Source organism: Phyllostomus hastatus, unplaced genomic scaffold (assembly GCF_019186645.2).
Source record: "Phyllostomus hastatus isolate PE091 unplaced genomic scaffold, TTU_PhHast_1.1 phas_contig_244, whole genome shotgun sequence".
Taxonomy (NCBI): domain Eukaryota; kingdom Metazoa; phylum Chordata; class Mammalia; order Chiroptera; family Phyllostomidae; genus Phyllostomus; species Phyllostomus hastatus.
Window position 1 is genome coordinate 2,864,925 of NW_025333796.1, and position 16,100 is coordinate 2,881,024.

Below are 16,100 nucleotides of genomic sequence, written 5' to 3' on the forward strand. Positions count from 1 at the left end.
CCGCACTCCCCGCTCCGGGCGTCACGCTGCAGGACACGCGTGTGCACTGTGTGAGCACCGGGGGCCCAGAGAACCCGGGGTTTAGTTAGGGAACGTACACTTATTCTGACACGTGTAAGCTGCAGTCACCTTCGAAGGACTCTCCGTTGGATGCAACGCACCCGCTGAAATGTTTTCCCCAAACTGCGCCAAACGTTTCTGAACTCGTCAATTCTGATGCCTGTTAGTGTTTCTGCCCTCTTTGTTTCGCCTCTTCCACACCAGCAAAACGCTTCCCTTGGAGGACTTTTCTCATCCGGGAAACAGGGGCATCCTGCCGTCTTTGGTCCTAAACTGCTGAACACTCAGCGCAGTGTGGGCAGGTGCACTCGTCGATCACCCATCACGCAATGGGTGAACATGTTGAAAAAGTCTTCAAAAATTAAAAAAAAAAAATCACTGAAGCCAAACGCAGCCTCTCACAACAACGCCAGCTGGCGCACGGATGCAGATGGGCTCCTAGGACACTCACCCAGCGGGGGAAGCCTGTCCTCCAAGGGCTCACCCTCTGGAAGGTAATTCCGGTGTTCGGGGCCCCTCATCCATGCACACACCCACAATGCCGTCTGCAGTTGGCTTGGTAACCCTGGGCAGAGACCACAGGACCACAGCAGCACCTCCAGCCCCATAGGGACAACCCAGGCTCCCTCCCTTGGCTCCATCAGCTCCCATGGACCGACCCACAGCTCCCGTCACACTGACACCCCAGCCTGCACAGAGATGCCCTGCTGCTCAGGTGACCACCCAGTGGGGGTGTCCTGCCCCACCTGAGCCCCCCACCCAGGCCAGGCTACCTGCACAGATGCCCAGCCACCCTGTGTGGGCTCTGCCTCCCTGTGACAGAGCACTGCCCCAAACCCTGTGGGCGTCCCTCCTCCACCTCAGGATGACACCCGTGTCGGACCCCTCTCTGCAGGGGGACTTCCTTCCCTCTCCTCAAATCCTGAGAGCGACAGCAGGTGCCCCATGCCAGGCCTGACCCCGGCATGAGACTCCCTTCACCAGCCTGGGCTCCCCAGCCCTTCCCGGCAGCCTCCCCAGGCAGGTGCCGAATTTCCACAAAGACTGCTCTAATGCAAACCCCAGCAAGGGCCACAGGGCTGCCCAAAGAGGCCACTTTGGTGGGGAGGGCAGAGGGCATGAATTTGGGGTGCAGGGAGGCAGACCCAGACCGACGGCAGAAGGCAGGCTCCCGGAGCCCAGGAGAGATGGCGGGTGGGCTCCGCAGTGACTTGGGAGCCTGAGGAAGGGCCTCCTGCGCACTGGGGCCTGGACTCTGGTGGTGCCGGACCCTCCGGCGCCGGACGGTGCTGGAGGACCCTGCGTTTCAGAGCTCTCGCACCTCTCTCGGCACACAGACGACGCCCACGTGACACTCACACCTTCTCCTGGTCCATTCAGGCCGCAGGTTCTGCTTCCCCCTCTGCTGTGCCCGCACAAAGCCCTTCCGTGGGGGGAGGACGACGAGGGAGAGGGTCGGGGAGCTGGGACGCCTGAGGTCACACCCTGCGCAGCGGCGCCGCCCCTCACTGCCTGCACGTGCGGCATCTCCCGCACAACGCCGTGACCACCCACGTAGGCAGTGGGCCGGGCTCCCCCACAGAGAATGCACAGCTCAGCTCCTGTCTCCCCTGGACTCAAGGTCATCCCAGGGTCAGAACCTGAACCCAGGCTCAGTGCCCTCTCCTCTCGTTGCAGAACAGACAGAAGCCTGAGAGAGACAGCAAGAGCCAGGGTGAGGGCCCAGGGGGGCGCACGGGGGTGGGCAGGGCATGGGCCATCCCCTTGGCGCTCCCTCCTGACCTTGCAGTCCATGCACACCCACCCCGCATCAGGCATCAGGACGGGGCCCTGGGACGGGCCGCCTGGCTGGAGCAGACGGGGGCGGAAACCGCAGGTTGTCCTGAAACACACTGCAGGAGCCATGCGTTCCCGTCTATTTATAAACCATCGATCTGCGAGTGCACTTCAGCACATGCACCACCACGTGGGCCAGAGACCCAGCGGGGAGGAGCGGCCCGCACCGGCCCTGCCGCCCCCCTCCAGGGCATGTCCCTGGGGAGGGCCCCCCCACCTGGCCTCGGGGTCGCCCATGCGCAGCTGCGGCCCCTGACGCGTGGAAGCGGGTGGGCGCTGGGCTTTCGCAGGAGCAGCAACTGCACCGGAGACGGGACGGCTCCCTGGGGAACGCTCACAAACGTCCCGGCGCTGGGACGCCTCCCCCTGAACTAACCCCCTGCAGGCCTAGTTCCCCGAGTTCCAGGAGTTCCAGGCCCGGGCTCTAAACCCAGAGGGAGGACTCCCGGCACCCACCCATGTTCATTTTCCAGTTATAAACCAAATCAGTCCGATTCAAGCCGTTCATTAACTGAAGCATCTTTTAACTGAAGTGAGATTCTCACAGAACTGACCACTCGGCGACCACTGATCCAGGGGTGGGCGGTGACCGATCCGGGGCGGCGGGGCGCACGCAGTGCGGGGCGCACGAGCGCTGCATCGCGCAGAGAAAGCCCCCGAGCTCCCTCCCCTTGGGCCCTGGGTGCCTTCTGCTGCCTCTACCTGCCCTGGCACCCTCCTCCAGGGAGTCGCAGGCGCGTGACCTCGGTGACGTGACCTCGGTGACGCGCGGGCCTGTCTGACTCGGCACTGAGCGCTCGAGGCCCGTCCACGCCGCAGCAGGCGCAGGGCCGCCTTCCTCTTCGAGGCTGAGTGGCATTCCCATGCAGTGCACGCGTGTGAGTGTGCGTGCATGTGTGCGTGAGCGTGTGCGCGCAGTCTCCCCTCCCCCCCACACCTCGGCAGAAGCTGTGTGAGCCGACCCTGGCCGTGACGGGTCAGCAGACACACCCGCGGGGCCAGGGCACCAGGGAGCCCTGAGGACGCCTGCCGGTCTGCAGACGACTGCACGCTCAGGGCACCGCCCTGCCGCGTGGGGCTCTGAGCCGGGCCCTGCGGCCACGGTGCGCTGTCGGGCCACCGGCACGCCCACGGCGCCGTGCGAACCCACTTCCCGGCGTGCGCGGCTGCGGGGGATTCGCAGGGCATGACCCTGACGGCAGGACTCAGGCACAAACGTGTCCTGCGAACAGGGACCCCGTCAGCACCTGCTCCCGGAGGCCAGTGCAGACAGGCTCTGCGCTCTCCGTCCGACTTGCCCGTGAACGTGCAGCTGCGGAAGGGAAGGTGCAGTGTCAGGAACCCCAGTCCCGCACACAGACACTCTCCTGTGTCCCGGTGCAGCTGTGGGGTTTCAGGTTTTAACCACGGCAATCCCGACAGAAAGGAAGGCACGGCTCCCATGCACTCTGACTCCCAAAAAGACTACAGGTAGTTCCCTCCTGCACCGCCAGCGCACCTGGGGGACACAGAGTTCTGGGGGTCCTGAAAGGACCACCTCCCCGCCCACTCCACAGGAGGGAGTTCACCAGAACAGCCTCCGCCCCTCCTCCAGAACTGCAGGGTCCTCTCAGCAGACCCCCACAGCCAAGGGCCGCGCTCCTCGCGGGCCTGCTGGCTGCCCACTTCCCGGGTACCCCTTCCGCAGATGGAGTCTTTGGGCCCTTCAACAGGCCAGTCTCCACGCGAGACGGTCAGCCCTCCCTCAGTCCAGCCTCCCGCCTACTCGCGCTTCCTGAGGACGGGGCCGGCGCCAGCGGGGGCGCCGGAACTCGTCAGGTGGACTCCTCCCGTACCTCTGCCCAGACGGCAGAGGTAAAGTTGGAGACCGCACGACTTCAGAATTAAGGAAAAAAATAATTTAAATACTTACGAAATCCTGTTGACGATGGCCTCTTCATCCTCATGTTCATCTGCAAAAATGTTTAAGGTATTTCTATTACTCCATCTTCCAACAAAACGTTTCGTTAGTTTATAAGAAACAAAACTACAAACTGCACGAAGCGACTGCTGACTGGAAACCACCGTTAAAAGCCCTGTGCTGACTTCGGCACAGACCCAAGTTTGCATCTCATTAAACCAGACAGGACAGAATCTGGTTAGAGGACACGGTTTTGATCACTCAAAAATCCTTGTTAACGAAACGACCACACGTAAATTGAAAAGTTCCAAACATTCAGTGCTTAAGAAAATCAAGTCTAATGGGACTCTTGGGACCACTACCAAGTGTATTGTTATACAGTGTAAGAGAAATCGCTAATGAAGGAGGTTTTCTGGTTGATCACAGCCTATAAAAAAAAGGTTCCTGTGTAATTAGAATTCAGACCCTTGGGACACATGTTCTTTCCCACGATTTGAGCTTCTCGTCAGCAGCGGTAGTGACAAGGCCTCGCCTGGGCCAACCCGGGCCACCCGGGCGCGCCACCGCAGCTCGCCGCCACCGCTGTCCCGGTGACAGACTGGAGCGTCGAGTCTCGCTGGCTGATGCTCAGGCGGCCTCCCCCGTCCCCCTCCCACGGCTGTCAGCGTTCTCTCCGGCCCTCCCACGGCCACTCACCAGCCAGAGAGTCTCTGGCCCAGTGACGAGACTGCTGGCCCTGACTGGTGTGGCCCGGCTGGTTGAGCGGCGTTCTGCAAACGGTCGTGGATCCAACTCCCCATCAGGGCACACGCCTGGGTAGGGGATTCGGGTCCCGGCTGGGGTGTGTGCGAGAAACCACCTCTCTCTCACATCAATGTTTCTCTCCCTGTACTTCTCTCCCCTCCCCTCTCTCTAAAAAGATGTAAAATCTTTTTAAAAAAGAAAAAGAACGCTGCATGGCCCCAGCCCCCCACCTCCTCAGGACCTAACTGGCTTGTCCTCCAAGGCTCCCTCTGCGAGTCCCTGCGGCTCTGAGCGCCCACCTGCTTCACTGCCAGTGCGCGACCGGGCCCGTCTCTCAGTCCCGTCGACACTCTTGCTTACGGGCCGCTCCCCACAGCTTCACGACCAGAGGGACCGCGACACAACACAGCCACCACTCCTGTTCACACTGCTGTGCCCACGTCCGACCAACACCTCGGACGACGTTCTATTTTTCCAGCTCCGTCTGCACACTCCACCAGCTGGGTCCGGAGTCCTCATCACCCGTCCCTGGGATCCCTCTAAAAAGCATCTAATGACTCTCCCATCGGCCCGCTCACCATCCCCCGATCCCCCTAAAACATTCGTGCACACCGCCTGTGTGTGTGTGTGTGTGTGTGCGCGCGCGCACTTCTGCGTCCACGGTCTAGGAGACCTGTTGCCGGAACCTCTTCTAAAGTGGCGGAGGTTCTGCCTAGGGTCTCAGGTCTGCCCAGCGGAGAGACGACAGAACCCAAGGGGCACCCCCGTGCGGCCGCAGACCCCCTGAGAGCACGGACGGGGCCGCCAGAGCGGGCAGCATTCCCCACTGCTTTCCGAAGTCTGACGAGTGCAGCGTGAGAACCTAACGTTGGGGATCTTTAACAACCGGAGTCCTTACGCACTCACACGGCACCTGGAATGGGCGCGGCGCCACACAGGCGGCAAGCCCTGCGGTTTCTGGAGAACAGAGAGCTGCGCTTTAACAGAAGGCCAGTGAGTCAGGCGCCTGCCCGGGTTCCTGTTAAACCCAGCACTAAAACTGGTGAGTCGACCAACCAGCACTAAGTTCCTTAAAAAAAGAAGATACAGATGGAACCACCAAAGGCCTTGGCATCAGGGAGACCCTGACTTCCGCGTCACTTTAGGACAAGAGAGACCGCCTGGGAGTCAGAGCCAGGGTGGGACGGGGCGAGCACGCTCGGACCCAGAGCCGGTGTCAAGGAGCCAAGGAGCCTGGCGAACGTGGGAGCTCCCCAGACACAGGGGAGCCCGCACGTGCTTCCAGAGGCCCGAGGGTGTGGCAGACCGGGGCTGGGTCCGGGAGGACAGACGGATGGCCTGCAGCGGCCGGGTTCCCTGCAGGTGACTTTAGCACTCTGAGCGCCGGGCCACGGCCCACCTCAGCCCCGGGCAAAGCACGTGCACCGCCGCCGGACGGCCGGGTGCAGCCTGCGCGCCAGGCCTGCGCTGCCCGACATGCGCCCAGGGCTCGCCGCAGCGCCTGTACTTGCCTGACTTCCTCCTGTACCTCGTGATGACGACGTAGGAGACGGCGTAGAGGGCGGCAAAGAGGAGGAAGCATATCTGGAACAGAACAAAGTGGACTCGTCAGCTGTCAGTACAGTTTTTCATGTGTTTTTTTTTAAATAATAGAGGATACATCCTTACCATCTATAGAAAAAAAGGGTTTAATCTATTCCGGAGTAAACATTTAAAATATTTTGCTAGTATGAAGTTTGGATGGAACAATTTATGGGAACCAGCTTTAGCATCATTCCGGGAAAAAGAAGTGCGAAGGGACTTTCCCTTCCGTGACCTGACCAGGTTGTCCTCGCAGTCGGGCGCACGCACGGAGCCGGCACACCGGAGCCGGCACACCGCCGGCCGGCCGTGCTGGGAACAAAGGCCGGGCGCGGCCGCCCGCACCCAGAGTGAGACGCGGTGTGCAGGGCCCACGACACTCACAGGGACCGCTGGGGCAGCCCCCGAAGGAAGGTCAGTAGGACGGACTCCACCACGTGAAATGTGCGTCACGCGGCCGCGCACACACAAGGCATCACTAATTAGTGCCACAACAACTGCTCAATTAACACACCATGCATCAAAGTACACAGAAGCTGAACCCGAGACGTTAATACTCAAGTCCACTTAACTCCCATCAGATCTAGGGTAGGGCATGGCAGGCGGAAAGGATGGGTCAAAAAACAGATCCAGTCACAATCGAAGACCAGGTGTGCTAGACACGAAGGCCTCTGAGAACCGTGGGCCGCGGGAAGGCACCCTGACAGCTCTCAAACGAGACCAGTCCGGTGGCGACAGGGCCTCGGGAGCGCCCCACGTGTGCGCCCCTCAGGAAGGGCCAGTGGCCCGGGACTGAGAACGACCATGGACCTGGTGGTGAACATCCCTGTGACGCCGCCTAGGAGACGACACCTAGAGACAAAGAGGAAGCCCTGGCTGGGGCGCCTCCGTGGACGGAGTGCCGGCCCCCAGTTCGATTCCCAGTCAGGGCACAGGCCTGGGTTGTGGGCCAGGTCCCCAGTGGGGGGCGTGTGAGAGGCAACCAATCAGTGCTTCTCTCACATCGATGTTTCTCCCCCTCCCTTCCCCGCTCCCTAAAAATACATAAATAAAATATTTTTTAAAAGACGGAGAGAAAAACCATGAGACTCCTGTCAGCGTTCTCCCAATCGTCCTGGGTCAGCGACCCGAGGAGCAGAGTCGGGGGCACCAGGGATGGCCTGGGAGCCCACAGGGAGCCCTGGCAGAGAAGGGACACGTCGTCACCACCGCCCCCCAAACCCCCGAGTGCGCGGCAGGGGCCAGCCAGGAAGACCAGAGCCGGGGGCACACTGTGTACGGGGGTGGGGGCGGGGTGGAAGGCCCGGTGGGCTGGCAGAGCGAGCGAAGGGGAGCGCCTGGGCACAGACGACGCGCCGCAGGAGGTCGAAGTCGCAGAACTCAGACGACCGGGGGACCGGAGCCCCTGCGGGGCGGGCGGAAGTCACCCCGCAGGACACTACCAGGGGCCGGCCGCCCCGGGCTGCTGTCCCAGGGGGAGCACAGATAACAAGTACGCAAACACAGCGATGGTCTGGGCGCCGGGAACAGGGAGTGCCAGCAGGGGGCGCGGCAGGCCTCACTGAGGGGGGGCGTCTGCGGAAGTCGGGCCGAGAGAGAGCAGACGGGCAGGTACTGGCGGGGTAGGGGCAAAACCCGGACCCAAGGGGCTGGGAGAGGAGAACCGGAAACAAGTGTGCCCCGAATGTTCTTTCCGGGAGTTTCACGGTCACGGGAAGCAGAGGAAACGGGAGGGGCATGTGGAGTCACAGTTGGTGTGCTCTCAAGGTGGGAAAAGTGACCACGGGCCGGGAAACGTCCAGTGCAGAGGAAGCACGGATGCGAGCGGAAGCACGGAACTGCGGAGGACACGTGCCCAGGCCGAGGGGCCAGCCACGACGCCCCCCACAGGCTAGAGGAGGAGGAGCAGGGGCAGGAGGGGGCGCAGGAGACGGCGTGTGCGCCACTGTGGCAGCTGAGCGGGGGAGTGGCGGCGGCAAAGCTGCGCGCTCTCTCTCTCTCTCTCTCTCTCTCTCTCTCTCTCTCTCTCTCTCTCTCTCTCTCTCTCTCTCTCTCTCGGTGGTCTCCGTTTTGTCAGCAAAGCAAGAAGCAAGGTCAGGAGCGTAGGGGAGCAAAGGGAGCAGGGAGGCGCAGCAGACAGGCCAGTCCAGGGGAGGGCGCAGCGCGGTAACTCCGAGCAGGGATGCCGCACCCACGTGACGCTTCCATGATTCCCCGGCCCTCTGCCCCGCAGCCTGCACACGGGCACAACCCCGCCCCCGACCTCTCTCCCAGTGACCCTCACCGGCTGCCCGCACTGCCAGCCGCTGGACATCGCCCTCCCCTGCGATCCCAGGGCAGAGCCAGAAACCTCTCTCGTTCCGCAGGCTCCTCACAGGCAGCCTCCTCTGCCCCGGCTTCACCACCGCCGCCCAGGAATCCCCGCGCCCCTGTCCGAGAGCCCCAGGTGCAGGGCACCCGCGGGAGCGTGGGCGAGCCCTGCAGAGAGCGGGAGAAGGCGGAACTAGGGGGTGATGGGCGGGAGCGCGGGGGTCCGTCGCAGGAGCCGGTGCAGCAAAGCACTTGACCGGGAAGTAGAAGAACAGAGACGGGGCTGGAGGGTGTTCTGGGGACTTGCAGTCAGTGTCTGGAGGCGGGAACAGCAGCTGAGGGAGTCTGCAGACCCGGCGGCGAATGAGAGGGCCTGGGGGCTGAGGAACAAAAGGAGCTCGAGGGACCCAGACGTGGGGCAGGGCACGGAGTGAAGAGGCTGATGGAGAGCGACCCATTCCGGAGCAGGGGTCAGATGGGCAACCACGGACGCCAGCGCGTTGCTCGCTGGGAAGAAAAAGCGACCCCTGTGAAAACTAACACACCACCGTGCCGGGCGGAAGCAAAGCCAGGGGCCTGGCCCGGTTCCCTACCAGAGAGCCCGACTTGACTCACTCAGCAGAGAGACAGGCCCACAGGAGGGCGCGTGGAAGGGCGGCAGGCGGTGAGGACCCCTCCAGTTCTTCCGCACCCAGAGGCGCACAGGAAACCCCTGCGCACAGACGGGGGAGATCCTGCGACGGGAGAGGTGGGCCTGCGTGGTTCTCGGAGGAGCCAGAGCCCTCCCATCAGGGAAAGAGGAGCTCGACCACAGAGCTCCCCAGCAGAGACCTCATGGGGACCAGCCAGATGGCAGGCACCTGGCCCTTCGCCCCGTCAGTCCTGTTGCTGGGCACTACTGGACCCTGGGCATGCGGGAGCCAAGCCACCCACTCACAGCAACCTAACGAGAATTTTAAAAAACGCTGTGAAAAGCTAATAACCTTGAATCCCAGGTGTAAGGCGTGAACCTAAATTCAGACTAGTGTGTCATAGGGAAGCGGTACATCCCAGCTTTTCATTTAGGGCCGAGGGGCTTCGACAAATCCACTGAAAGACAGAGGAGCAGGGACAAAGGGGCTCAAGGCCACTACCCCCAACACACCTCTGACAACACGGGGGTGGGGGGAGCAGTGAGGGGGGGGCAGGTCTGCAGCGATGCAGCCAGCAGGCCCATTCCCCCTGCAGAGCCCGAGCGACCGAGGCTGAAGGGAAACAACAGAGATGCTGAGTGATCCTGAACGTTACAAGCTACCCACTAAAGCAATTAAAACTTCCATTGTAGTTCTTTCAGTGAACTCGCAGAGAACTAAGAGTGGCCAGCGGGAGAGGGGCTGAGGGGCTGTGAAAAGGGGAAGGGATCGAGAAGCGCAGACCAGCAGTCACGGAACAGCCCCAGGACGTGAGGCCGGCACAGGGAGGGAGCGCGGCCCGTGGCGCTGCAGTAACTGCGCGGCGTCACACGGGCACTGGACCTGCCGGTGTGGTCAGACCCACACCCGACGCTCACTGGTTCTGGAGAAAGAGGACGGCTGAGAGAAACATCGATGAGTTGCCTCCCGATGCACCCCAGCTGGGGCCGAGCCCAAAACCTGGACAGTGCCCTGCGGGGAGATCAAACGCACAGCCTTGCACTGCGTGGGGTCGGCCAGGGCTGGTTCTCACTCTCCATCCTCCTGTGGAAGGCGCTCTGACTCCTCAGGCCTCTGTTCTCCATGCCCGCGGTCTCTACTTCTCCGCCCAGGGCCAGACAGTTGGGCATCTGTCCTGTTTGGTGGTCTCCGAGCTTGCTGGATCTGTGGTTTGGCGTCTGCATTAATTTGGGGGAAATTCTCGGCCCGCACTGCTGCCAGTACTTCTCCCCTTCCTTTCCATGTACTCCTCCCTCTGGCACTCCCAGTACGCGTGCCTTGTATCGCTTGCAGTTGTCCTGCAGCCCTTGGCTGTGCTGCTTCTTCTTTCAGTCTCCTTTTCTCCCCGCTCTTGAGTTTGGAAAGCTGCTGCTGACACATCTTCTGGCGCACTCCCTCTCCCCTTGGCCCGGTGTCATCAACCGAGAAGCCCAGCGAGGGCCCTCCCCGTTCCTGTGACAGCTGACGCGGTCCCTACCGCCCCTTCAGGCTCCCATCTCCTCGCTCACATCGCCCATCTGCTCCCGCACGCGGTGCGTTTTTCCCCTTTGAGCCCTTTGCACACTGACCAGTTATTTTACATTCCGGCTTCACAATTCCCAAATCTCAGTCATACCTGAGTCTGGTCTGGTGCTTGCTCTGCCTCTGGAGGCTGGTTCTTGCCCCTCAGCACACCTTGTAACGTCCTTGTTGGAGGTCACACACTGCGTACAGGGTGGCGGGAGCCGGGGTGAGCAGCCCTTCCGTGCGAGGCTTCCCGTCTCTCCGGCTGTGAGTCAGGCCACGCTGACTACTGGACGGTGCTGTGGGTGACGCCAGGCTGCACCTCCCTCTGGTGCCCTGGTTTTTGCCCCCGCCCCCCACACCCATCGCCGTCAGCTCTCTCTAGATACTCCTCCTCCTCAACTGCAGTCTGCTGGTAACCCTGTCACTACGCCCAAGCCTGACCAACAGCAGGTGAGGGGCGGCAGGAGACAGGGCAATGGAGCCCCTGGCTGCTGTACCTGGGGCCGCAGTCCCAACAACACACCACCCAATTCATTCGAAATAAACCGAAAACACACAGACCAATGGAGCGGCAGTATCCACACTCAAACCCCACAAACACACAGTGACCTGACATAGCAAAGGTCACCGTGGTGCTTCAGCAACTGCACATCCACATGAAGAAACACATGTGGGGCTGCCAGCCGAGATGGTGGCATAGGCAGACACACTCTGCCTCCTCGCACAACCAAAGACAACAACAAACTTAAAAACAAAAAGCAACCAGAACTTCCAGAAAACCGAACTGTATGGAAGTCCGACAACCAAGGAGTTAAAGAATAAACATTCACTCATCCAGACCGGTAGGAGGGGTGGAGATGGGCAGCAGGGCAGAGAGGACTCAAGGTGAGGTGGCAGCTGGAGGACAGGGCGGTCCCACATTCACGCACAGATAAACCAGGAGGAACTACTGGGAAACGAGACAGATCACACAACCCAGAGTTCCAGTGCAGGAAATAAAGCCTCCAAACCTCTGACTGAAAACACCTGTGAGGGTTGAGGTGGCGGGAGAAACTCCCAGCCTCACAGGAGAGTCCGTTGGAGAGACCCACAGGGTCCTAGAAGGTAAACAAACCCACCCACCCACCCAGGAATCGACACCAGAAGGGCCCAGTTTGCTTGTGGGAAGCAGGGAAGTGACTGAAAGTCGACAGAGAGCCAAGCAAGCAGCACTATTCCCTCCCAGACCCTTCCCCCACATAGAGCATCACGAGGCAGTGACGTGGGTTGCCTCACCCTGGTGAACACCTAAAGCTCCGCCTCTTACTACACAACAGGTGTCGGGCGACAAAGAAATATAGCCCAAATGAAAGAACAGAGCAAAACTCCAGAAAATCAACTAAGTGACCAACCTCTCAGATGCAGAGTTTAAAATACTGGTCATCAGGATGCTCACAGAAATGGTTGAGTGTGGTCGCAAAGTAGAGGAAAAAAGTGAAGGCTTTGACAAGTGAAATAAAGGAAAATGCACAGGGAACCAACAGTGACGGGAAGGAAACCTGGACTCAGATCAATAGTTTGGAGCAGAAGGAAGAAACAAACATTCAACCTGAACAGAATGAAGAAACAAGAATTCAAAAAAATGAGGAGAAGCTTAGGAACCTCTGACACACCTTTAAACATTTCAACATCCGAATCATAGGGGTGCCAGAAGGAGAAGAGGAAGAGCAAGAAACTGAAAACTTACTTGAAAAAATAATGAGAGAAAACTTCCCCAATCTGGCAAAGGAAATAGACATATAAGTCCAAGAAGCTCAGAGAGTCCCAAAGAAGTTGGACCCAAGGAGAAACACACCAAGGCACATCATAATTACATTAGCCAAAGATTAAAGATAAAGAAAGAATCTTAAAAGCAGCTAGAGAAAAGGAGACAGTTACCTACAAAGGAGTTCCCATCAGACTATCAGCTGATTTCTCAAAAGAAACTTTGAAGATAAGAAGGGGCTGGAAAGAATTATTTGAAGTCATGAGAGACGAGGACCTACATCCAAGATTGCTCTATCCAGCAAAGGTGTCATTTAGAATGGAAGGGCAGACAAAGTGCTTCCCAGACAAGGTCAAGTTAAAGGAGTTCATTATCACCAAGCCCTTATTATAAGAAATGTTAAAGGGACTTTTCTAAGAAAAAGAAGATCAAAACTATGAACAGTAAAATGACAATGAACTCACAACTATCAACAACTGAACCTAAACAAAAATAAAAAGAAACTAAGCAAACAACTAGAACAGGAATGGAATCCCAGAAATGGAGGTCACATGGAGGGTTGTCATCAGGGAAGGGAGAGGGAGGGGGAAAGGTACAGGGCATAAGTCGCATGGATGGTAGGTAGAAGATAGACAGGGGGAGGTTGAGAACAGTGTAGGAAAAGTAGAAGCCAAAGAAGTTATATGTACGACCCATGGACATGAACTAGGGTGGGGAAATGATGGTGGGAGGGGGCGTATGGGATGGAGGGGAATAAAGGGGAGAAAAAAATGGGACAACTGTAATAGCGTAACCAATAAAATATATTTTTAAAAAAGAAACGTGTGACTCCTACTTCACCGCACACACAAGCAATAAACTGCAAAGGAACTCAGACCTCAATGGGATGGAGCAAATCGATTAAGCAGTTAGGGAAAAGCACAAGAGAAGTTCCTCATAACCTTGAAGTAAGCAAAGATTTCTCAAACGGGACATAAAAAAGCACCGATCGTAAAAAAGCACTTGATACAGTGAACTGTATTAAAACTAAGAATTTCCGCTAGTTAGAAGACGTCACTGAGTTGCCGCATCTACATCTCCGACCAATGTACCGTATCGCGAATAAAAAACTCTTGCAAATCAACATTAAAAAGATAAATTCATTTAAAAATGGGGAAAAGACTTGCAGACACTTCAGATAAGATTTCCCAGTGACTAATAAACGCACGAAAAGGCCTCCGAAATTCAAAGCACCGGGGAAATTCAATAAAATCTTCCGTGGGATAAAAACCGGGGCACGCGTACCTGAGAGCACGTGGAGGGCAGAAAACACCACGCGTGGCAACGAGGAGAGGCCCCGCGCCTCGCGCACCGCGGGGCCTCGACCGCGGACACGTGCAGGAGCTTCGCAGGCGTCCCTGGGTGGGAACCAGGCACGAGCGCGCGCGCGCGGACGAGCCGCCGCCCGCACCCCCGCGCACCACTGCGACTTCGCGAAAGGCCCCGCGGAGCCCGGCAGCAGTCACCGTCGGGGGCGCCAGTCGCTGGGGCGGGAGGCGGGTCGCAGGCCTCCAACTGGGCGCGCGCTTAGTCGTGCGCCCCCCTCGGTCGCCGCAGGTTTGGTTCGCAAATTGAAATCCAACTCGGTCTCCCCCCGCGCAGTTCCGACCCGCGGCTCCTCTCTGCTCCGAGGTTGAGACTTAGCCCAGGGGACTCGCGGCGTCCACATCGGCATCCGCACCGACGGGGCCACGGGAAGCCACCTTCTCCCCTCCAGCCCCGGGGCCGCGCCTGAGAGAAGCGGGGAGGAGCTGGCGCGCCTCCGCCGTCTGGCAGACGCCGACGAGCACCGGGGCACTGCGCGCTGGGCGCCGCGTGACGGAAGCCTCCAGGCGGGTTCCCACGGCCACGCCAGCGCCCGACACCCCGGCAGCGGCGCGGGCCAAACCGGGGCCAGGAGAGGGGCCTCCTCCGCGAGGCTGCCTCGGAGCAGCAGGGACGCAGGCCCGCGAATCGCCGGTCCTCCCCCGGCAGAGCGTGGTCTCGGCCTTAATACAAGCGGGCTGCGGGCGGGCCGACGGCGGAGCGACGGAGGCGGGGCTGAGCGCCCCGCGCCGCCGGGACCCGCACGCGCGCCCGTCTCCCCGCCAGGCCCCGCCACCCCGACCCAGGAAGGGCAGAGACGGTGTGGGCGCGGGGGCGCCACGGCATTCCGCGCGGGACCACAGGTGACTCGACGGGACCGCGCGCGCGGCGGAGGCGGGCGGGCGGGCGGTGGGCGCGCGCGGGGGCGGAGCCGGGCAGGGAGCGGCGCAGGTGGCCAGCCGGAGGCGACGGGGCGGGCGGCACTCGGTGGGGGCGGAGGGGCCGGGAAAGGAGGCGGGGGCCGGGGGCAGAGAGCGGGGCCCCGCTCACCGTGAACTCCCGCACTTGGCTGTGGAAGTGCTGCTCCCGCGCCGACACCTCGTCCTGCGCTTCCATCCTCCGTCATGCCCGCGCCCGCGCGCCCCGCCGTACCATCGCCCGCCGACCTGAGGGGCTGGGCGGCCGCTGTGCTGAGCCGGGACCACAGCGGGCCACAGCCGGCGGGGCGGGGACTGAGACCGCGACCACGGCCGCCGCCTCAGCGCCGCCTCAGAAGAAGCCGCTCGCGGTAGAGGGCCGGCGCCCAGCAATCCGGGGCGGGGCTGGGGCGGGGCCTACGTCACAGAAAGGCGCCGTGCGTCAGAGGAGCGCGCCGCGGCGTCCGCGTTCCTAAGGCGGTGGGGGCGTGGCGAGGGCGGGAGGGGCGGGCCCGGGGCTTGGTGCCACGCCCCCAGGGGACCGAGGCCGCTGAGAGCTGCGGGAGGGGGCCTTACGGGTGACTTAGCAGAGGCTGTTCCCCTTCCAGTGAGGGTGACAAGTGGAGATGCGCGGGCCGGCCCAGTGTCGGCGCTCTAGTCACAATAGTTGGTCGTTTACGGCAGAGTCGCACCCGGCACGCGGCACCCGGTACCCCGTACCCCGTACCCCACTCAGCCTGCAGGGCCCTGGGGCAGAGGCCGGCAGGAGCTCTCCCACGGAAACTCGCTCTCTGCCAGAGTAAGTACAGGTTCGAAATCGGCTGTTTCGGGACATGCTGTGGGCGGAAACCTGGCTTCTCCGGGTCTGATAAGGGGCTCCGCGACCAGAGTTCTGGGGCTTCCCCACCTGGCAAATGTCGATAGCCTTGAAGGTGGGACCCCTGCCAACTCGCAGGGCAGCCCTGTGCACTGGCAGACCCTGGACAGCAGGTTTATTAGGGGGCTGACAAACATGCCAGACACAGTCATTCACCCCATTCTTCATTAAGGATCTTTTATTGGTTTTTGTTTGGCTTGGTGTTTCTTGTTTTGTTTTGTTTTCTGCTATAAAATTGCATTAGAAGGAATATTCATCATTTTATTTTTTATTTATTTGACTATAAGGAAGTCATTTACAGTCCTGTTGGCTATGATTTTTGTTTTTTGCATCTTCAATTGAACATCATTAGGAAGCAAGAAAATCTACGAATTGCTTTCAAATGATTTTATGGTATGTGCCATATTTTGCCATGTATAGTATGCACTTTTTGCCCAAATTTTTGAGGGAAAAATAAGGATGCACATTATATACAGGTAGTACTAATTCCTATGTGTTAAACAGTAACTCTAAGCCCTGGCTGGTGTAGCTTAGTGGATTGAGCGCAGGCTGCAGCGAACCAAAGTGTCGCAGGTTCGATTCTCAGTCAGGGCACATGCCTGGGTTGCAG

The 16,100-nt window shown here is 59.9% G+C and overlaps 1 protein-coding gene across 2 annotated transcripts in view; it reads right to left on the bottom strand.

Annotated features, from left to right (window-relative positions):
* Positions 1-15,006, bottom strand: part of LMBR1 (limb development membrane protein 1) — a 72,677-nt gene extending 57,671 nt beyond the window's left edge. For both annotated transcript variants that reach the window (XM_045837815.1, XM_045837814.1), the window contains exons 1-3: positions 14,747-15,006; positions 6,052-6,124; positions 3,809-3,848 (exon numbers count right to left, since the gene is read on the bottom strand). In XM_045837815.1, coding sequence (XP_045693771.1) covers positions 3,809-3,848; positions 6,052-6,124; positions 14,747-14,812 — 179 coding nt within the window. In that variant the 5' untranslated portion in view covers positions 14,813-15,006. The remainder of the gene's footprint in view (positions 1-3,808; positions 3,849-6,051; positions 6,125-14,746) is intronic.
* Positions 15,007-16,100: the final 1,094 nt, after the last annotated feature.